The sequence below is a fragment of the Zootoca vivipara genome, chromosome 15 (assembly GCF_963506605.1).
Source record: "Zootoca vivipara chromosome 15, rZooViv1.1, whole genome shotgun sequence".
Classification (NCBI taxonomy): domain Eukaryota; kingdom Metazoa; phylum Chordata; class Lepidosauria; order Squamata; family Lacertidae; genus Zootoca; species Zootoca vivipara.
Window position 1 is genome coordinate 13,230,101 of NC_083290.1, and position 23,055 is coordinate 13,253,155.

The following is a 23,055-nucleotide window of genomic DNA, read 5'->3' on the forward strand; positions in this document are numbered from 1 at the left end:
ACAGAGTTTGTCTTATAAAAGTTTCATATTAATGCAGGAATTTGAGCCCCCTGGAATAACAAAAGCATCGCTCAAAACTAGCTAAGGTGGTGAGGAAGAACGGGGGCTCATTGCATCTTACTAGCATTAGCTTCCAGATTTTTCTCTCTTTTGGTTTTGTTGTAGCTTGATCAGCATGTGCTTCATATCCTTTTTGTAAACCACTCTGAAGTTTTTTATACAATCAACTGGTGTATAAATTTTATGAAATAAATGTGTGGTTGGTGAAATGCCAATTAATGTGTTGCTCCTTCGTAATTGGGAGGGTGGGGGGAATCCTATAGATTAAGTTTCAACCAAAACAAAACATCCTTTAACATGTTCAGTCTTTCTAAAATGTTTGGATAGCCTCTCATCAATTTGAAATGGACTGTTGCTTGTACATAGGCATGTAAGTATGTTGTTATTCTTCTCAATGCTTGGAAAATAAAGATCATAAACTTCTTACAGTAACTTCTCTTTATTTAAAAGTTTGGGGTTTTTTTAATGATAAGTAGTTCAACTTGGTGAACAAGGGGTTTAACAGTATAATTCTGTACTTGTTTACTCAGAACTAAGTTATCTTTCTCTTTTACTATAACCTTTTTTATTATTATAAAAAGGCCTACTGTTGTAATCTTCTTTCGGGAACTGCTCTGTGAGGTCTACCTGAAAAACAGTACATAAATATCTTAAATAAAATAATTAATAAATAAATATCCCTAACATACTACTGAGTAACATCCAGATTTTGGGGGTGGGGGGTGGAGCTGAAGATAGGTCTGGATCTACTGGCAGATCTGTGGGTGATTTGCAGATTGATGAGGATTCTGACTCCCAGTCTTTTAACAATTGCAACAACAAATGATATGCACACACTAAATTCTACTGCAGAAATGAAGAAAGCTTGGGGATTTTGTGTGTGGAAGGGGCTGGGAGTGTCACTCAGTTCTGCTACTAGAAACAAAGTGCTGGTCTCAGAATTTTCTTAATTCTGTCTTTTGTACAGGACACACGCCTGTTGTACTCCAGAAGACGCATTACTACCAGGGACGGTGGCGATCCTATATGCCTTTGCCTGGGAGTAAGCCCCACTGAACCCAATGGGGCATAACTGTGAGTAAAGAAATGCAAGTCCTCCCTAATTAAGGTCGGCATTCTATGCACATTGACCTAGAAATAAATCCCATTTGAACACAGTGGTCGTTCACACGTGCAAGACTGGGCTTTAAGGATGCCACCCTTTGTCTGAGTAAACATAGAAATACCCGGCTGCTGTGAAACGAGCAGTCTCCCTTTTTCTCCGCCGGGGCTCAGCCTTCTCTCCGCCCTTAGCAACCGCGCCTGGCAACGTCGCGTCGCTGGGTTGGGCGGAGTCAGCCGGCATCATTCGACCCGCCCTTTCGGCCGTTTGCTCGGGTTGGTTTTCTACGCGAGGCCGAGGCTATGCGGCCTAGTCCGACGGGGGGATGCTGAAGGTGAAGATACTCTTCGTTGGCCCCAGCGAGGTGAGTGAGTGAAAGAGCGCCTGGGGTCCCTCTTGGAGGAAAGGAAAACTCCCCACAGTCGCCTCCCCAGCCCTTAAAAGCGCTGTGAACCGTAGCCATCCAGGAACAAAGCTTCTTCTTGACTTTTTCAGATTAGGACAAATCCAGTATTTTGTTTCCAGCAGAATGCCTTTGGGAAGGATATATACCCTGACGTGATGGAGGCAGCTATTCCTGGCTGTTTGCTTTGAGCACCTGGTTCTCTGGTACACTGCCTCTGAACATGGAGGTTCTGTTAAACGCCAGGCTAATAACTGTTAGTAGACCTGCACCTACCACATTGTTTTTAGGGGTTTAGAGACAAAACCGTCCATCTCATCTCATTCTCATTAATGTCTATTTATTACTACAATGTGCTCTTTGTGGCACTTCCTCTGTGTTTGTTCTGGAAGCTGCAGTTCAGAATGCTGGTAGGAGTGAGACCCTGTCCATATATAACACCTGTGCAGGTTGTCAATTAGCTACTGCACATATCTCAAGGTGTTACTATTACTATATAAAGCCCTAAAAAGTTCGGGAGTGGATTACTGCACTATTGCCTGTCCTCATATATGCCCACTTCTGTCTGTGGGAACTAGCATTGTTACAGGTGCTGCCTAATACAACGTCTGCATTTATAATAAATTTATATTTTAGCGTGGCAGTTCTTGCACTTTTGGGACGCGGGTGGCACTGTGGGTTAAACCACAGAGCCTAGGGCTTGCCCGATCAGAAGATCGCCAGTTCGAATCCCCGTGATGGGGTGAGCTCCCGTTGCTCGGTCCCAGCTCCTGCCCACCTAGCAGTTCAAAAGCACGTCAAAGTGCAAGTAGATAAATAGGTACCGCTCCACTGGGAAGGTAAACGGCGTTTCCGTGCGCTGTTCTGGTTCGCCAGAAGCGGCTTTGTCATGCTGGCCACATGACCTGGAAGCTGTACGCTCGCTCCCTCGGCCAATAACGCGAGATGAGCGCCATAACCCCAGAGTCGGTCATGACTGGACCTTCACCTCTTGCACTTTGGAACTCCCAGCTTATTTGTAGAATGTTTGCGTGTGCTTTGATCTGTTTTAGGTTATCACAGATTTTAGTTATCATTTGAATGTTTTACAGAGTTGCTTTGGATTGTTTTTACTGGAAAGTTAATTGTTTTATTCTTTCTGTAAACTGCTTTGAGGTTTTGTTTTACAATCGAGTGCTATATAAATTTTATGAAATAACAAATAAAGAAACGATCTTAACATTTGGGGAGGATCGTAGCTTAGGGGTCAGAAAACATACTTGGCATGTAAAAGATCCCTGGTTCAGTTTCTGTCACCTCCAGCTAGGATTGAAAGAGACCCCTTTCAGAGACCCTGGAGAGCTACTGCCAGTCAGTGCAGACAATACTGAGCTAGATGGACCAATGGTCTGACTTGGTAGCAGGGAGCTTCCTATTTTCTATTGCTAATCTTGCTTCTGTATTCACTTGTGATAGGCTGGAAAGTCTGTCTTGGCAAACTTCTTGTCAGAGAGCACCGAAGGCATTGGTAGTTACCTCCCTACACATGCAGTAAGGTGAGTTTCAAGCAGGTAGAGCGGAACTGCTAGCAAAACATGGATTCCCCCCCTCCATACAATGGGGTGCAGAACCTGGTACCCTCTGGATGTTGCTGGACTACAGCCCCCATCATCCCTGACCTCTGGCCGTGCTAGGTGAGCCTGATGGGAGTTGGAGTCCAGCATCTGGAGGTCCACAATAAGTTCTCCATCCTTTCAAAACAGCATGGTTGCAAAGTCTACAAGATTTCCTTGACATCAACTTCTTGGTTTTCTCTTCATGTCAAATCAACTGGGCCTTCTTCAAGTGATGAAGTGTTGGTATTTGTTACACAATCCAGTTTGTGTGGATTTCTAGTAAAGTCATAAAACGGTACATGAAATGGGGAAAGGGGAAATGCCTCAAAACAGTGGGCAGCTGCTCCAGATGCCAAGTAAGCTAAATGCAGAGGTTGGATGGAATTTGGGGCTGTTAGATTTTTTACTTTATAATTTTAAAAAAATAAATAATTAGCATGCCTCTCAGGGCACACTGCTTACAAAGGTGGCTTACAAAACTAACAGCACATTCCTAACTAAATATGTCCCCTCACAATTAAGTTCTGTTGAATTTAATGGGACTTGTTCCCAGGTAAGTGGGGATGGGTTTCATCTTTAGACACACGAAAGTACCATTACGAAACACGCACACAGCATGGGTAACTAAGAACTGACATTGGAAAAAGGGACCAGCAAATATGGATGGGGGCTCTGTCCTTCAGGGAGGCCCAAAGAATGCCTGCCTTATTTTTTTGTATAAAATATGTATTTTTAAATTCTAGGATCCTAGAATACGAGATGCCAAATTTCGGTGGAAATGGCAAAGGAGCAGGGTGTCGGTTTGAACTGTGGGATTGTGGCGGAGATCAAAAGTAAGTGGATCACCTACGTATCCTGCCAACTTTCTTAGAGTAAGTTGGTGCAATTCAAACACTACACCAAGCCATGGGTTAAGGAAGGGGAGGGGAGGCTATTCCCGAAAAGTTGGGACAAAGCCCTACCATTATTTTTGATCCTTTAAGAAGCAGGGGGTACTCTGGGCAAGTCGGAAACATGCACTTGTGTACGGGGCATTCTAGTTTGTGGTTGGTGAACCCCCTTCTAAAAACCGAAATGCCAGATAAGGCACAGATTTGGTGGCCTGCTTGTACCATGGAAATTCTCCTCTCTGTGTGTTCCTTGTATTGCCCCTAAATATATTCTGCAGGGTTGAAGAAGAGGCGTGGGGACATGTAGGGAGAGCAGGGGAAAGGGAACTTCCATTGTGCAGGCGGAAATCATTCTGCTTACAATAATTACTTAGTTGGATACGGCCCGGTATGTGCAAAGCAGCTGCAGAATCCCAACTGAGATTTTTTAAAGCAAAAATAAAATAAAATGATAAAGGTAGGTAAGAACCTAAGAAGAGACCTACCAGATTGGGCTAATGGCCCATCTAGCCCAGCATGTTGTTCTCGCATTGGCCACCCAGGTGCCTGTAGGAAGCCTGCAAGCAAGACGAGCACAAGAGCACTCTCCTCTCCTCTTGTTTCCACCAACTGGTATTCAGAAGCTTTGCTGCCTCTGACTATGGAGGCAGAGCCGAGCCATCAGGGCTAGTAGCAAGTGATAGTCTCATTCTCCAAGAATTTGTCCAATTCTCTTTTCAAGCCATCCAAGTTGGTGGCCGTCACTGCCTCCTGGGAGAGAGAGTTCCACAATTTGCTGCATGAAGAAGTACTTTACTTTTTTTCTGGCCTGAAAAAAAAAATCTTCCAACTTTCTGCTTCATTGGATGTCCATGGGTTCTAGGGTTATGAGAGGAGAAAAAGTTTTCTCTATTCACTTTCTCCATGCCATGTAGAATTTTATAAACTTCTATCGTATCATCTCTTTCTCACCCTTTCTCTAAACTAAAACGTCCCAAACGCTGCAAGCTTTCCACCCCCTTGATCGTTTTGGTGGCCCTTCTCTGAACCTTTTCCAACTCTACAATATCCTTTTCGAGGTGAGGCGACCAGAACTGTACACAGGTGATGCTGTTTCTCTGTTGCACTTCCAGATTTGAGACTTGCTGGCCAGCACTGATGAAAGATTCCCATGGGGTCGTCATTGTTTTCAACCAAGACTCGCCCACCCATTTGAAGGAGATTGAAATGTGGCACTCCTGTTTTGTGCAACAACAGCAGCTGCTGGACAGCCAGTGCCTGCTCATTTCGCATCACAAGCCAGGCAGTGCAATGGACCCGGAGAATCTCACCTTGCGTAAGACCCTGATGCCTTGCTTTCCTGGCTCTTACCTATATTTGGTGTTTTGTCAGAATTGCCAGTAGTTTTAATGGTTTGCTTCTTAAACTTCAAAGCTCCACCGCTGAACAAGCTGCAGGTGGTCCACTCTAGCCTTGAAGAAGAACCGGAAGATGTCCGGATGGAATTTGTGAAGTACCTCAAGGGCATCACCAAGTTGGTGAATGAGAACCGAGACAGAGAGGAGATGCTGCTGATCACTTAAAAGCACGAGGAACGCTGCTGCAAAGAAAATAAAAGAAATACTCATTTAAACACACACATACACATACACTCCTGGTCTTTTGCTTTCTACCTAACCCATTTATTTATTTTTTAAAAAGGAATTTGGATTCCCCAGGTTTACACTTAAAGAAGCAGTTTTACAGCAGTGGAAGTGGTATGCATGTGTAGTGTAGTGGTTTGAGTGTCAGATTAGATCCTGGGAGACCAGGGTTCCAAGCCCCACTCAGCATGAAGCTCACTGGGTGACCTTGGGTGACTCTCAGCCTAACCTGCCTCATAAGGTGGTTATGGGGATTCAGTGAGGAGTGGGAGAACTGTGTATGCCACCTTGAGCTCCTTGGAGAAAAGAGTGGGATATAAATGCAATAAATAAAATAGAAGTTCTTGGCTTAATCAGGGATGAGAAACCCTTTTCAGCCCAATGGCCACATTCACTTCAAGGGGTCTCATACCAGTGGCGAGCAGGGACAGAGGCAAAAGTGCGTGGAGCAATGAATGTAAATTTTAACTTTGTACAGGAGGCTGGTCTATAAACACACATATGCCCTTTGCCTGCATGTCTTATCAGCCCAAGGACACATTCTAGCGCCCAACAAAAACATGGAGGGTACAAAGCAGGGTTGGTGAGGGTGTAGCTGGGAAGGGGGAGTCACCTGAGGAGAGTCCCAAGGGCTAGACAGAAAAGCTTAAAGGGCCACATGTGGCCACCAGGTCTGAGGTTCAAAAGACACTCTTTTTTTGTCTTGCTCTTTCAGCTGACTCACACCAGAGCACTGGACCAAGTGCTGTTCGTTTTTTGGTCTCACACTCATCAGCTAGCTCTCACAAGAGCTTGGGACCAAAAGATGCTTATTTTTGTTCTCACACTCTCGCATAACACAGCTGGCTTGTGCCAGAGTACTGGACCAAAAGACCCTTGTTTTTTGTCTTGTGCGAAACAGTGACTCCCGTGAGAGCTCAGGTCCAAAAAAACAAGCATTTCAATTTTGATCAGTGGGATGTTGGAGGGGTATGGGTGACTAACAGGCTAAACTGGCTACACCTTGGTTGGTTTGTTCCTGCATGAGTGGGTTATATCCACCAGCACCTAGCTGGTGCACACCAGTTTATTAAGTAAAGAAGTATGGCCTACTACTAAGGGAAAAAGTGGCAGCTGTGCTGCACTGTGGGAAAAGATGATTCCAGGAAACCATGGCCCGTGGAACATCAAGGGCCTTTTCTTGAGCAATGGTGGTACACCAGACTGTAAGTCAACTCCCAACTCTTCAATTCTATGATTCCTTCTGCTTACATCTGTATTTCCACAAAAAGGGGAAGAACTTGGTAGGTTTTGAAAATGCCACATAAGACACAAAGATCTGTAATGCACACCATCACTTCCCCTTTCCCCAAAAATAGAGCTGATCTGCAAATCATATGGATGCCTACCCCTTTGCTGAGCAATTCCATATTTTATTGAGGGAGCTAAATTCTAACAATTTTGGTCCCAGTTCATGTCCAGCTGCAGCTAAAGTTTGTTCTGGTTTCTTGTTTATGTCTATAAAAGTTTTGTAACCAGTTCACACAATAAAATTTAAAATAAAGAGGCACATTATAATGATTGATTGTACAACTGCACAGAGCAAGTTAACAGAAGTCTAAAACTTTGGGGCAATACCTTTATTAGGCCAACTATAATGAGCACCGCAACCCCAGAGTCGTCTGTGACTGGACTTAACGGTCAGGGGTCCCTTTACCTTTATAATGTCACAAAATAGTGCCTAAGCTTTGAGTTCTCAATAACTCAATTAAGTCAGCAATAAGGGATAGGAAACCTATCAGATGGGTCTGCTCTATCCGCCACCCCCACCCCATGTTACTCTAAGAGCTTCTAGATCAGGAGTGGGGAACATTCTAGGCAACCTTTTGCAGCTCACATGCCAGGAATTTGTAAGCCTGGAGGCCAAAATGGGCACAGCAGCAAATGTAGGGTTGCCATATGTCCATCCAGCAGGTATTCAAATTCAACTATTTGGGAATTACATTCCATCATAGGCTTCTCTGGTCCACGCACCGTGCAACGGCGGTGAATACCAGTTAGATGTCTATGCAGGCCATAATGCTTTTTTTTCATAACGAGGTAATTCACATATCCCTTCTGCCCTTAAGGTCTTCAACGCCAAAATTATAGCTCAATTGCTCTATGGTATTCCAGTCTGGCTGCCAGAGTTTACCCAGTTGGTAGAATGAGTGCAGGCAGCTTTCCTCTTCAAGATTTTTACTGTCCCACACTGTGTACCCTATGCAGCCTTGTGTCTAGAGCAGGTATCCCCAAACTTTGGCCCTCCAGATGTTTTGGACTACAATTCCCATCTTCCCCAACCACTGGTCCTGTTAGCTGGGGATCATGGGAGTTGTAGGCCAAAACATCTGGAGGGCCGCAGTTTGGGGATGCCTGGTCTAGAGGGAGGTCAACACAAGGTAGAGACTGTCGCCTGGGCAAGATTTCTTCTATGCTGGTTAAACATCTGCCTTACATCAGATAAAGATCCTATCATCGGCGAAGTTTTGTTAGACCCCTTTCTTTCCCCAGGGCTACAACAGTTTAACAAGAAGGTATAGCAACTCGGTCTGTCAGTGGAACTTTTGCGATCGATGTCCCTACCATCTGCCAAGGCTATAATAAAAACTAGGTTGTGGGATATTGAACGCCAGGAACTAACCGTAGCAGCAGAGAAAACATGTTCCCCTTTTTATTCTTTTTATTTTCAACTTTCTTGGGCACATGAAGCTAACCACAATTACCTTGAATTTCTGCTTAACCCTCGAGAAACAAGGGCATTTTCCCTGGCCAGGTTTAATTCAAATCCATCAAACCTCCTTTGGGGAAGGTTCTTAGGCAGGGTGGAAGGAGAAATAACTTGCCCATGTGAAGACCACCTGGTGGAAACCCTTACACATATGGTTCTTAATTGTAAACTATATGCTGATCTCCGTCAGCATTTTCTAGATCAACTCTGCATCCCCAAATGGAAACCAGAGTTGGAGGTCATACATTTTCTATTACCGGGGAATGATCAGGAGCTCACCAAGTTAGTGGCTAAATATCTCTATTTGGTTTTTTTGTTGTCGAAATACACTGCAGACGTCTGATCTCCCTGGAGACCTAGAGATGTGATGATAGACTGCTCTGCCTCCTTTCTTTTAGCAAATGTTTTGTGCCACTGTAGAAGTGGTAATTCCGTATTGATTTGTTTTGGATGTTTGTATGTGATGCCAATTAAAGGTTTGATGATGATGATGATGATGATGATATGTCCAGGCAGAAATCACTGAAGGTCTGGGAAAATCTGTATGCATAACAGCCCATGTCAATAATTTAGATATTGGTGAATTTCATAAAAAATAGCGGAAAAAAGCTCAACTACGGTAGTTTGGTCAATATTTTAAAAAAGCTCAAAAACCAACAACTTTTGTGTCTGGATTTTCACTTTTTAAAATATGGCAACCCCAAGTATTTTGGTGCTGGAGAAGACTCTTGAGAGTCCCATGGACTGCAAGAAGATCAAACCTATCCATTCTGAAGGAAATCAGCCCTGAGTACTCACTGGAAGGACAGATCGTGAAGCTGAGACTCCAATACTTTGGCCAACTCAAGAGAAGAGAAGAATCCTTGGAAAAGACCCTGATGTTGGGAAAGATTGAGGGCACTAGGAGAAAGGGACGACATAGGATGAGATCGTTGGACAGTGTTCTTGAAGCTACGAACATGAGTTTGACCAAACTGCGGGAGGCAGTGGAAGACAGGAGTGCCTGGCGTGATATGGTCCATGGGGTCACGAAGAGTCGGACACAACTAAACGACTAAACAACAACAACAAAGTATTTTACAATTATATATAGAAGCCTTCTTTCTACACATACACAAACATCTCCACCCCATCCTCCACCCGGCCCTAGTAAGAAGAAGAAAAGAGAAATTTAATAAGGCAGCTTTCAAATGAGGCCATGAGCATGTGCTTGTATCTGAACTTGTAGACAGCATACTTTTGGGGGTACACACATATACATAGTCATCTGCTTTCCATCTATTCTGAGCCATACACCACATGGAACCTTTTAAACAAGAGGACAGGAATAACATGGTTTCCTGATGGTACTTGCAAAGATTTTCAACTGTGGAATAATGTCCTAAATTTCCAAAGTAGAATTATAAAAAATCATAAAGCCGCTATAGGCCTGTTTCTGCTTAGCAATGCATTTGCTCAGTTTTACTCTAGTATGTGGTCATTAAGACCAAGTGTGTAGAAAATACCAGACATGGTCTTTGGGTGTTTGTGAGATGCAGCCTGAAAGATATAAGGTTTGTTACAATACTGTGGGGAATCGTTGCTGGGAAGTTAGGGGGATTCCAAGCAAAACAAAACTATGGCAGATGACACATTTCACAAAGTAGAATAGTCAGAAGGGTCAGACTGTGGTTGCTAGATAAACTTCCTAAAATAAGGGACCCTAAAGCGTTGGTATAGTCTCCTATGTCTGCATTGGGAGTATAGTGGTACCTTGGTTTAAGAACAGCTTAGTTTATGAACAACTTGGATTAAGAACGCTGCAAACCCGGAAGCAGGTGTTTTGGTCTGTGAACTTTGCCTTGGAAGCGGAACATGTTCCACTTCTTGTTGAGTGTAAATTGAGTCCCCCGCTGCTATGGGAAAGACCGCCTTGGTTTAAGAACGCTTTGGTTTAAGAACGGACTTCCAGAACAGATTAAGTTCGTAAACCAAGGTACCACTGTACATACACACACTCTGTTTTTCAAACACACTGGCCAGTGTACAACACACATTAGACTCACATAAGCCCATTGACATAAATGTATTTGGCAAAACATAGACATCTTGTTGTGTCAATAGAGTAAATTTGAATGGAAGAGAATCATGGTGCAAACAATAATATTGCCACACCTGCTTGGTAATTATTTTCACACAGGATTAAACTAACTTGCCACCTTGGCATGCTTTTTCTTTAGAGTCACAATTCTTCTTGAGTCTTGTGAACAGACCCCACAAGGGGAGAAAGAGGAGACTGGCAGGAGATATCTGAGTCATTTTCAAATATCTCAAGGGCTGTCACATGGAAGATGGAGCAAGCTTGTTTATCTCAAATATCTCAATGGCTTCAAGTCACAAGAAAGGAGATTCTGACTAATTATCAGGAATAACTTTCTGAGGGTAAGAACTGTTTGACTCACCTTCATTGGAGGCTTTTAAGCAGAGGCTAGATGGCCATCTGTCATGGCTGTGATTCCTGCATTGCAGGGGGTTGGACTGGATGACCTTTAGGGTCCCTTCCAACTCCACAATTCTATGATTCCATGTAAACCCTGGTGCAGTTTTACCATGTGAAAGCACCCCTATTTTTGTGCGCAACTTTGCGAAAACCCAGCCTCTATTTCCCCACCCCCCTGCAGTTTGAACAATGCTTCCCCGCGCTTAATTTTTGTCACTGGCTTTTGAGCCCCCTTCCGCGTAACGTGTGAACGCGTCCTTAATTTCTGTTCGCGTGTACATCTTCCTTTTTTTAAAATACCCCCCTCCCCTGCCGCGGTTCCCTTGCGCTCCGGCCCGGCAGTCCTTGCCAGCCACAGCTCCCCCAAAGCCGGCTTTTCCCGTGGTTATAAACCTCCCCGGCTGCGCTTCCCTCCCACCGCCCGCCCGCCTCCCCTCAGACGCTGCCAACCCGGGCGCATGCGCAGAGCTCCCCCTCACTCTCCTCCTCCCCCCCCAGCTCCTCGCCCGCCCCTTTTGCCTGTCAGGATGAGGCGGCTGAGGCGGCCCTGGGCCGGCGGCGGAGGCTGAGGCGGCGGCCCCTGTTGTGCTCGCTTCGCTCCACTCGCCTCACTTAGCGGGCCCGGCCTCGGCGTGAGCTGGCTCAGCCATGGCCCAGCCCGGGGCGGCGGCAGAAGAGTCGTCGACCGAAGGTGAGGAGGAGGAGGACGAGGAGGGGAAGCCCGGGCGCGGCCTGCGAAGGCTTACCTGGGCCTGGGGGGTCGCGTGTGTGTCTGTGGGGGGCGGGCAGATGGCGGTGGGGATGCAGGCCAGGGAGGCTTGGAAGGGGGGCGGCGGAAGTGTAGCCCCAACCCCAGGGGGTTTCTCCCCAATATCAAGCCCCTTACATCCCCTTTTGTGCCCCCCCACCTTTTAAATTGTCACTTCCCTTACCTCCCCCCAGTGGTTTCTCCTTAGCAGTCTCCTCCCTCCACATCACAGGACTATTTCACCCCCTCCATCTCGTGCTTTACTTTTTTCTTCTCTCTCCCCCCCCCGCCAGTAATGTACAGTATCTCCTTCTCCTGACCCACCACGACAGACATCCCCATGTAACTCCTTTTGCTTCCCTAACCCTTACTTCTCCCTCCCCCTTCCTCGCAGTGCTATCTCCTTATCAGTCTTTCCCCTGTCTCGTGCTTTATTTTATTTCTCTTTTATCCTCCCCGCCCTGTAATTTATCTTTCTCCTGCCCCCCCACGCCGCCAAAGGCAATTACTTCTATGCACCCCCCCCCACCAGCCTACTGGTTTCTCCTTATCAGTTTCATCCTATCTTTGACTGTTTCTCTCCCCCATCTTGTGCTTTACTCGTTCGTTCTCTCTCTCACCCAGTAATTTATCATTTTCCTGCTCCACCACTACAGGCATCACATTGCAATTCTACACCCCCCCCCCCCAGCCTACTGGTTTATACCCGCAGTAGCTACTCCCTTCAATCCTCACCTCAAGCGCTCTGTGTTTTTCTGTCTTACTCCCCTCATGACGAATCTCCTGAGTTTGTAACACCTTAAAAGAATCACATTTTGTGGATAGGAAATCCAACATTAAAATTACAGTTGATCTTAAAACCATTGCTGGTAAAATATTCCACCACCACCACCCCTTTTTTGCAGCCAATTACAGCCTACTGTATACTATACTGTACAGCCTACAGATTTAGCCTACTAAGCCCTGTGCAAAAATGAGCCTAATGTTCCATGCAACAAACACTTCAAGCTTTCCCCCTTCTGCACAGTGGGCAGCCTCAGTTCCCTTTTCCTTCAGCTTCATCCTGTTGGCAGTTGCACATCTGCAGCCCTGGGTTATCCCATGTTTCTGAAGTTGTGGTTGACCTGTAAGCCTTTGGTGAAATGAACAAGACAGATCCAGTGGATGAATTCTTCTTGGAGAGTAACAAGAGTCAAAAGACTGTAGAGTTAGGTTGTGGAGTTGAATTTTGAGGGAGAAGTGTGAGTGTGAAGGAAGAGTGTGTGTGCGTGCATACATGCAAGTCCCATGTGGTAGCAGAAGTGTTCTTTCTGTACAATGAAACAGCAGTTATTTTAGCTGGTGTGACACTACTATTGAAGTGTACTAATGGGATTTACCTGGATAAGGAAGTGCCCAATTTTTGAAAATCAAATTTTATGTGGTGCTATCATAAGCTACATCAGCTACATATTTTTACATTAAAAGAAAATTTATATTATGCATAATACAACAGAACACAACACAACATATTTATGTTACTTGCAGCTCTTTAGGAAAACGTGAGGTAATGAGGGGCATGATAGAAGTGCATAAGATTCTATATGATGTGGAGAAAGTGGACAGGGAGGCATTTTTCTTCCTGTCTCTTGATATTAGAGCCCAGGGCTGTCCAATGAAGCTGAATGTTAGAAGATTTAGGACAGACAAGGTGCTTCATCACACAGCACACATTTAAACTGTGGATTTTGCTCCCATAATTCCATTCAACAAGATGTAGTGATGGCCAGCAACTTGGATGGCTTTAAAAGAGGATTACACAAATTAATGGAGGATAAGGATAGAATTAATGTTCTGCCTCCACCTTTGAGGGCAGTGAACCACAAGTGCTGGAGTGCTGTTGTGCTCAGTCAGGTTATGTCTTAGGGCTTTCTGTAGGCATCTGGCTGGCCACTGTCAGAACACATGGGTTGAACCAGGTGGGCCTTTGACCTGATCTAGCAAGTTTCTTCTTATGCAGTACGTATCCTTATTCCGCTTATCCACTACTGCTGGGCTCTCAAAGAAGTTTGCAATAATTAACAGAAAAGTAAAATGGCTCTAAAACAATAGATTGTAAAACCAACAAATCAGACTAAACTAACAATGCAATAAAAGTTGTTGCTACTGTTCAATAAAAAAAAAGACTTCTGAAACAGGAAGGTCTTAACAATTGTTCTAAAACGAGGAGTGAATTGGACAGGCGCAAAGGATTGAGTTCCTAAAGACTCCGGGCCAAAACAGAAAAACTACCACTTTACACATCTCCACCAGTGAAGACACATAGAGCAGGGCTTCATCTGCAGATTTTTAGAAGATGCAGGTGTGGGAGACATATTTGATAAAGGACAAATACTATGTCATGTTTTGAGTGTAATTACTAACACTTTAAATTTAACATGAAGGCAAATGGGGAATACAGTCGTACCATGGAAGTCGAACAGAATCCGTTCCAGAAGTCTGTTCGACTTCCAAAACATTCGGAAACCAAAGCACGGCTTCTGATTGGCTGCAGGAAGCTCCTGCAGCCAATCGGAAGCTGCAGAAGCCCCATCAGACATTTGGCTTCCAAAAATAGTTCGCAAACCAGAACACTCACTTCTGGGTTTGCGGCATTTGGGAACCAAAATGTTCAAAAAAGAAGTTGTTCGAAAACCAAGGTACGACTGTAGTGTTCTTCCTTAATAATAGCTACATAATGTTCTCTCTGGCTACAATGGGCAGGAGTTTAGCTGCTGCATCCTGGATCATAGGTAATTTCTTCACACCATTCAAATGCAGCCCCATGGTAGAGTAAATTGCATTAATCCTGAAGAGTGATACAATGGTCAGCTGTCTCTTCCCAAGAAAAGGGCAGAGCTAGCAAACAGTGCAGAACACTTGGTACCTGAGAATCAAGTAGCAACACAGAGTTTAGGGTTATGTGACTGACAATACCTGTCATGGCAATATGGATGTATTTCTATGAGAATATCTACCCTACTCATCAAATAATATACATTACAAAGTACCTCATAACGGAAAATGGTGCTTCCACCATAGGCAGGAGAGTGCGAAGGACTACTTCATCAGATCTTAGGCAGTAGGCAGCCTATTACATGAGAAGGTGGTCCTTCAGGTATCCAGGACGCAAGCCACTTAGGGATTTAAAAGGAATTACTAACACTGTGAAACCTGTAAACAAATTGGCAACCAGTGCAGCTGATACTGGGTAGGTATCTTCTTCTTTGGCGATCACTCCTAGCAGAGTAAGATTGTCTTCCATAAACACGGTTTTAACAATGAGTCCGTAAGTGACTGTGGAGGCCAATTCTGGACCCTCACGTACTTCCACAGCATGCTTTCCTCTTAGCATGTTTCTCCCTTGCGTTCTGAGTTTGAGTGTCTTCAAAGTCCATGACAGCTTTGGTGAATGCTGTTCTCCAACTGGAGCGCTCGCAGGTCAGTGTTTCCCAGTTGTCGGTGTTTACACTACATTTTTAAAGATTTGCCTTGAGACAGTCTTTAAACCTCTCTTGTTGACCACTAGCATTCCGTTTTCCATTTTTAAGTTCGGAATAGAGTAGTTGCTTTGGAAGACGAGCATCAGGCATCCGCACAACATGACCAGTCCAACGAAGTTGATGTTGAAGAATCACTGCTACAGTCTTCACCATACTGGTGCCTAGTTTTGGACTAAAACTCCATTCATCCACAGCCAGCACATCCTAGAGACCACCAGGCTGGATAGGCTTGTGTAATGTTATCCCATGGGCCCATTAACATCCTTGCAACCATTTTCTGGGTCACTTAAAGTTTCCTAACACTCTTCAAAAGGAAACCCATATAGGGTGCATTCCAATAATCTATCCTGGCTGTAATTAAAGGATACATTCCTGTAGCCATTCCTGACATCCTCACAAATGATGCATACTAGCCTAAGATGGGCAAAGGCCCTTTGGGCCATCACTGCCACCTGTGTATCCAAATACAATAGTACCTCCAGATGGTGAACCAGATTCTTCAAGGGAAGTACTATCCCATCCCAAATGGACTGCATCCCTGTTCTGCAGTCTGTTCCCTTCTGATCAGAACCACCTCTGTCTTGTCTGGAATAAGCTTCCATTTATTGGCCCTCACCTAGCCGATTTATACCAGAATGTAAAGATCCTTAAGGTAGTCTTTTCTTTGGAGCTTCTTAATGTGCCTGCAACAGGACCAGAACTGTTGTTCAAAACCCTCTGTTGAATGCTAACTGGACCAGAAGGTTTTTTTATTGGTTTAGAATAAGAATTTGACATTATCACATCCTTTAAACATTTTTATATGATTTTTAAAATTTTCAGTGGCTCCAGTTGGAGTGACTCATGAGGGCACAAAACCATACTTTATCCCCCACTTTCCCCCAGTGAATTCAGTACTGTACTGCATGCATAGTTCTTTCCTCAACTTTTATCCTTATAGAATAACCCTATGGGGTAGGTTGGGCAAGAGAGATGGTGACAAACCACAAGGTCATCCCAGTGAGTTTCACAGCTGTGTGGATCGGAATCTAGATCTCCCCATTTGTAGTCTGGCACTCTAGCCCAGGTGCATGGAACCTGTTGTTGGGCTCCAGATGTCATTGGACTCAGCCCCAGCCAGCAGGACCAAATGGTCAGGATTACAAGCAACATTATCTGAGTTACTGGTAAGAGATATGTGAAGATTCAGCTACGGTACTGCCCAGCTTTGTAACTCCTTCAGCCTAAGTTTATAAAAGTTACTCACTTGCCAGCCCACACGTATAGATTAGTCATTTTTGGCACATGGGTGGCCTGAAAAGGCCGTAGGAAGAACCACAGTTTAAGAGTTTCCCTGCCTACCTGCCTGAAGGTGACACCACAGGTGGGTAGCTATTTACGGGTTCTGGTATACAGTGTTAGATGGTAGTGGTGGCCGTGTACAGGTCATCTTGCAATGTGAATTTTATTTATTTGAAGCATACTGATATCATCATTCTGTTTAGAGTTTCAGGGCATTGCACAATCTATTTCAGGGTGGTGGATGTAATTCAGACCTGCAGATTAGGCTTGAGAAGGGTGCTTGCCCAGCATCTGCTGTGGTCACCCATCTCTTGTATATCACAGCAGTTGGTTGCACTAGTTCACAGAGAGCTGGACTTCATGCATAATTTCCCCCAGAATGTCAAATGATGATGGGATGGGGGTTGGTACCCTGCCACCATTTGCATGGTTCTGAGGCAAGCAATTGCTCCCTGGCGTGCTTCTCCCGAAGAGAGGCCAGCACTCACAAAATTGTTCCCTGCCATCACCACCACCTGTTTTGGGTCAATCCTGGCTTCAAGTGTCCCTGTTTTCTCCCCAAGGTGATTGGGGTAGCAGTGCATGTAAAACTACTATAGCAGCATGTTGGCTGAACTTCTTGTCTCTTTTCAAGCTGAAATGAAGTGTTTCATTTGAGTGAATCACAGGATTTAATATGCATTCAGTTCGTTGTTCTTGTGAAGCAATTAAGTGGAGAAAGTTAAATGAATTTTATGTGAAGTTGCTTGTTATGACTGATTGGAGCTTCATAGATTTATTGTGTTTGTGATTCAGAAATTTTTGTGGGCCTTGCTGGCCAACCAAAAATTTGTGGTCGCTAGCAACCTGCTCTCTCCCAAAGAACAGGCTTGTGTCCCTGGCTTAGTGCTATGTCCCCATATACAATGTCAAGGGCAATCTTCTATTCTCTTCCTCAACTCCAAACTTGGACCTGGATATAGCAGGGTGAGGTAAGGATTGTTCCTACAGTCAAATTGCTCTTCCAAAGTATTTGGAAAAGCAGCAGCAACCCAAGCCCCCTTCTCCCTTCTTCAGGGAGTAAGTCTGCAGTATATCAGTTTGTTGCTGCATTTCCAAGGTGCTTGGAATGCTTTTGAAATGCAGTGCTCAAACTGTCCACAGTCCCTCTCCTGATCCTTGAGGTGTGGGGTGGGGAATCATTCCCACCGTTGCACTGGTTTTTTGAGGATTTTTTCAGCTATTATAATGACTATCCCACTTTCTACCTCTGAGATTGGTTTGCCCCATTTGTGTTTCATTTTCCCAAATCTGTTTCTGTAGTTTAGAGGTCAATGTGTATCTTCATGTAGCCAAAATGGCACTATCTATGCACAAGAGAGAAATATTAGCGGACTTTAGGGAAGCCTCAATGTTTGCAAAAGTACCAAAAAGAAGAAGAAAAGTGCTAAGGGGTGTATTTGTTGTTGTTGCCAAAACAGTTTAGTAGGAACTGAGTGTGGCAGTGGACTGCTGACAGACTGTTGGGAGAGAAAAAGAAAAACCAGGTGAGAAGGGAGATGAAATGAAGTACCTATCATGGATGAGGGCATGGCTGGGTGGATGAAACAAGAGCATTCCATCTTGCAGTATTTTCTAGTTTTCTGATATTTTGGGTTTTTTGCAATGCTGGAAAGCAATATCCAAAGAATAAAAGTGAAGTATGCAGCAGATCTTTTTGTCTTATAATTGCTTTCATAGCAAAAGCAACTTCTTTATCGGAAAATGTAGATTTTGTTCTTACCATCTCTTGAAGAAGAGCAACAATTTTGTCCAACGGCTTACTTCAGGATATCTTCAGGGTGCTATGCAAAAGCAGGAGAGAATTTCCCTGGGTGTACTGCAGCCTTTATGTAAAAGCTTTATCATTCTCTATAATTACTAGGGGGTATGACCGGCCCATCCATGAGGCAAGGTGAGGCGACTGCTTCGGTTGGCAGGATCCTCTGGGGCAGCAGATCCTGATGTTGATTTTCTTTCCCCCTTTTTTTCTGATGTAGATCTTCCCTCACTCCTTCCTCCCTGACAGGCAGTGGGGAATAATTTTAGATCTGCCTCAGGTGCCAAAGCGTATTGGGCTAGCCCTGCTTGGGAGGGGGGAAACAATGTATTCCATATTATTATGAGCTGCTGATTCTGAGACCCATCCTCACAAGTTCTGTAGTTATCTCTTCCTGCTGTTGCTGCTGTCCAGTTATTTGCAATGTGACTGGGTGTTTTAAGAGAGAGAAAAATCAGATCTTCCACCCCCTCAACCTCAATCCTTTGCTTGCTCTCCAGAGTCTCTCCCATGCACTGAGAAGCTTGGGCAGCTAGCCATTAGAGGTAACTGTCATTAGTACTGTGCTGTGTTTTTACAGCAGTGGCTGCTCTGTCTCCCTCCCCTAGAGTTAGAGTGTAGGGTTCTAGCCTAGGAGAGAGAAAGACAGCAGGAACTTGTGCTCTTTCTTGCTCCCCACCCCTCCCTGCCTTTGCCAGTGAGAAACAGTTGTCAGCACTCTGTGCTACATATCCTGAGCCCTTTTTCTGATCAGGAGTTCTAGGGAACATGTGCATACTATCTCCTCTCTGCCTTTCATTCTTCCACTGGAGGTTGCCCAGAGGTAATCATTACTACAGATGATCTTATATTCCTCTAAATAGAGAAATGTTTCTGATGGATGCTTTTGCTGTGCTCTTTGTGCAATTGCCTATACATTTTGTGCAGTTGCTTATATATCATGGTGATAGTGGGGATAAAGTGGAGTTAAAGAAAACCATGTATAGAGTGTGTTCCTGTTTTTGCTAGGAAATAATGGACAAAGATCAGAGTCTTAATGATGGATTCACAGGATTTCCGGCCAAAGGTTTTCTATGTACTGGGAAAAGTGAAATAAGGAAGCCTGTCCCTCTCTAGTTGAGTGCAATTTTCCACCATGCCTCCATAGATGATTGCTGTATGTGAGCAGTTTAATTAGTACTAAGCAATTGTATGGTGTATGTGTGTAACAGTGATATAAATCAGTGTTAGAAACTGAGATATGAAAGCTAAATGGCACCTTAAATCCAGGTTATGGGCACAACAATGAAATGTCTAGGCGTGCTTTTTTATAACAAGAATACAAAGCTGAAAATGAATGAACTGCAGCTCTCTGCAGTTTTAATCTGAAATCTTAGGCATAGTACTGCGCTCAGAGCACAGAAACTGCTTGTGGTAATGAAATTCCCTGTCGCAAAATGCGCCTAGAACAATGGGAGTTTTGAACAATGATATAGATAGTATGACTTCAGTCCAAAGAAGAGAGCAGGATGATTCTTGCATACATCAGGACTTTTCAGCAGCTCTACTGAGTCGCCCTGGAAGCTATCAAAGCAACTTCAGGAATGTCAAAAGCAGCTCCTGATGTGATGCATAGCATCAAATGTATGCTCATTTGTCCCTGGGCTTACTGGATTTGGGCTGACATTTTGGATGAGGCAGCATGGAAGGCTTAGCAGCTGCAAAATAGTTTGATGGGCCATGAAACTCATTTGGGAAGACACTTGAACAAGTCATTTTCCTGTTACCATAACCTACCTTTCAGAGCTGGTGTGAAAATAAAATGCTACTCTGATGTTTGGATGTTAAATGTGGTCTGCACATTTAAATAATAATATGGTAAACATTCAAATGGAAATAAACTGTACTATATCCAACTCTAATTGGAGCAGACCCACTGAAGTTGATAAACCTAAGTTAGTCATGTCCATTAATTAAAATGGGTCTCCTCTGAGTAGGACTGACATTGGATGCAACTCCTCGCAGCCATGGAAAGTCCAGATCTTCACATAAGACAGCACATGATAAAGACTGAGATAAATACTGTACTGTTGAATCTTTGGTTTAGCAGACTTGCTTCTCCCCTCTTCCTCTGTTGATGATGACTTTGCAGCTGGGGTATGCATTTTTTGTCCTCAAGTGACAATTTCCCCACATTGAGAAACATTGTGTATTTTTTCACTCCTGTAGTTTTAGTCTGTAGCCTCTTGCTTTTCATGATATGGTGCTTTAAGGGTACAGTAGTTTGCTGGTATCAGCCAGTTATTTTGGGCAGTGGACAAGCTCTATTCAGCCTTGCAGTTGCAAATAGACAATTGGGGTTTGGGCTGTAACTTGAAAGGTTTGTCTTCTTGATAAACTTCTTTCAGACAAATGGGTGGGAGGGAGGTGGGGCTGTTCATATTAATCCTTAGATTCCAGTAACCTATGGAAACATGTTTATCTCTAAGAAAGTGCATCTTTTTCCAAAGCTATCAGGTGTTCAAGGACAATGACAACAGCATTCTTTCTCTTAAGAATTAATGAAGTTAGAGCTGATGCTCATAGGGTTCCAAACTGAAAGGAAAAGCTATTGATTTTAAAGTGCAAGGTTCTGATCTGTTGATTTCTATTCTGTGCCAGGGAAATATAAAATTCATGTGTGGAATGAATTGTTTCAATTACAGTAAGTAGTTCTGTATGGTGTAATTTCAAAAAAATCACCACTAAGTTTTTAATTTATTTGACAAAGTCAGGAAGGAAACACAGAGAGATCAGGAACAGTTTGCCTGTAGGGATAGGAAGGAAATGCAGAAAACTGAAGATCCAGCTAAAATCTTTGTTTCTTTAGGATCCTCTGCAAATCTGTGAATTTGAACATTGACTGTATAGAATTTAAAGTTTTCAGTTCATAACCAGGAGCAGATTGGTAAACACAAAAACTGAAACATCCTTCCTTCTCCTACTGAGTGGTTTAGCATGTGGTTATAAGTTGGAAATACCACATTGAAAGTTCTTAGGCCTCTTTTATCTTGCTCTTGAACACTTTTTACGTGAAAGTCATTTGTAAGGAACCCTTACAAATGACTGGATCCAGTTGAGCAAGTATCAAGTTATTCCTTTGGATAAAAAGCATTGAATAACCAGATTTTTGATCCCTTGGATAAGAAGCTTGCCCCTTTCTCCTGCAACTAATTTTACTTGTTTTTTATCATATTATTGCACTGCGAAATATAAAGTTGTCTTATGAAAGCCCCTATGCAGGTTAGTTAGCTGTTTGTAATATGTTTAAGAAAATTGTGATAACTGTTGTCCCGTGGCTGTTACTTTAAAAGAACGCCAGTACTGTACATTGGTACCTCGGGTTACAGACACTTCAGGTTACAGACGCGGTTACAGACGCTTCAGGTTACAGACTCTGCTAACCCAGAAATAGTACCTTGGGTTAAGAACTTTGCTTCAGGATGATAACAGAAATCGCACAGCGGCAGAGCAGCGGCAGCAGGAGGCCCCAATAGCTAAAGTGGTACCTCAGGTTAAGAACAGTTTCATGTTAAGAACAGTTTCAGGTTAAGAACGGACCTCCAGAACGAATTAAGTTCTTAACCTGAGGTACTGTACCCTATAGATGTATTTTTCTTCAGGAGAACCCATAAATATACTTTGTAAGGCAGTATGACCCTTGTTTTTTGCTTATCTATTATTAGTTTGCCTAATGATCCAGGACAGCATAATACAGTTTGTACTGGCACACATGAAGCAAAGCATTCTTGTACTTAAACAAAAAAACAAAGATTCTCTACATTGATGTAAGAGTTGGCTAGAAAGCAGTTTGTGGCCTTCTTGGTCTCTGCTCATTATATTATTGTTAGTATAACCTCATTTTCAACTTTATTACTCCCACTGTGATTTAAAAGAGGAACAAAGACAGTTATGCTGTTGAAATAACAAGACATCATATTCAACTATCTTCATATCTTGCAAGCTGCTGCATTATAGCTTGTCATAGTTTGTAACCTCTGGTCACTGGGCGAGTTGACTGTCCTAGATCTCTTGCAAAATACCAGGTAGCTACTAGTGATCAGGAAGGGATGTGAGTGGCGCTGTGGGTTAAACCACAGAGCCTAGGGCTTGCTGATCAGAAGGTCGGCAGTTTGAATCCCCACGACGGGGTGAGCTCCCGTTGCTCGGTCCCAGCTCCTGCCAACCTAGCAGTTGAAAAGCACGTCAAAATGCAAGTAGATAAATTGGTACCGCTACAGCGGGAAGGTAAACGGTGTTTCCGTGTGCTGCTCTTGATTTTTCCCCAGCTCACCCCGCCCCTCATGCCTCTTTTGAGGTCTGGGGTACCCTCTGGAACAGTATGGGAAATGACATAGAGAGCTGCGATTGGGAACAAGACTCCTAACTCTAGTGATGGTTATGTAGCTTGGTTTGCTGCCTATAGGAAGGACAAAGCAGTTTAGTAATTTATCCAAAGGGAACCTCATGACAGGTATGTAAGCTGTTTCTGATTTTAAGGTTAGTACTTCCACACACACCCATGTTGTTTCCCCTGAATATTTTGTTTGACCTTAACTGGATTGTTACTGATGCATGGACAACCCTCTGCCCACCTACTTGCTTATAGACTAACCCAGTACAGTGGAACCTCGTGTTATGTACCGTCCTCCTTGCGAACGCTTCGAGTTATGAGCTCCATTAACTCAGAAGTAGATAATGATGATAATAATAATAATAATTAATATTTCCCCAGCCACTCTGGGCGGCTTCCAACAAAGATTTAAAATACATTAATGCCACACATTAA

At 43.8% G+C, this 23,055-nt stretch overlaps 2 protein-coding genes across 4 annotated transcripts in view; both read left to right on the forward strand.

The window, feature by feature from the left end:
- Nucleotides 1-1,259: 1,259 nt before the first annotated feature.
- IFT22 (intraflagellar transport 22) lies at nucleotides 1,260-8,984 on the forward strand. 2 transcript variants are annotated; one of them, XM_035140236.2, is made up of 5 exons: nucleotides 1,260-1,526; nucleotides 3,021-3,100; nucleotides 3,904-3,993; nucleotides 5,163-5,365; nucleotides 5,464-8,984. In XM_035140236.2, the coding sequence occupies exons 1-5, from the start codon at nucleotides 1,488-1,490 to the stop codon at nucleotides 5,610-5,612; spliced, it is 561 nt and encodes a 186-aa protein (XP_034996127.1). In that variant the 5' UTR covers nucleotides 1,260-1,487; the 3' UTR covers nucleotides 5,613-8,984. The 2 variants fall into 2 exon arrangements, with proteins under 2 accessions (XP_034996127.1, XP_034996128.1); XM_035140237.2 differs by lacking the exon at nucleotides 3,021-3,100.
- Nucleotides 8,985-11,409: 2,425 nt separating this feature from the next.
- RABEP1 (rabaptin, RAB GTPase binding effector protein 1) overlaps nucleotides 11,410-23,055 on the forward strand; it is a 52,789-nt gene continuing 41,143 nt past the window's right edge. For both annotated transcript variants that reach the window (XM_035138815.2, XM_035138816.2), the window contains exon 1: nucleotides 11,410-11,591. In XM_035138815.2, coding sequence (XP_034994706.2) covers nucleotides 11,549-11,591 — 43 coding nt within the window. In that variant the 5' untranslated portion in view covers nucleotides 11,410-11,548. The remainder of the gene's footprint in view (nucleotides 11,592-23,055) is intronic.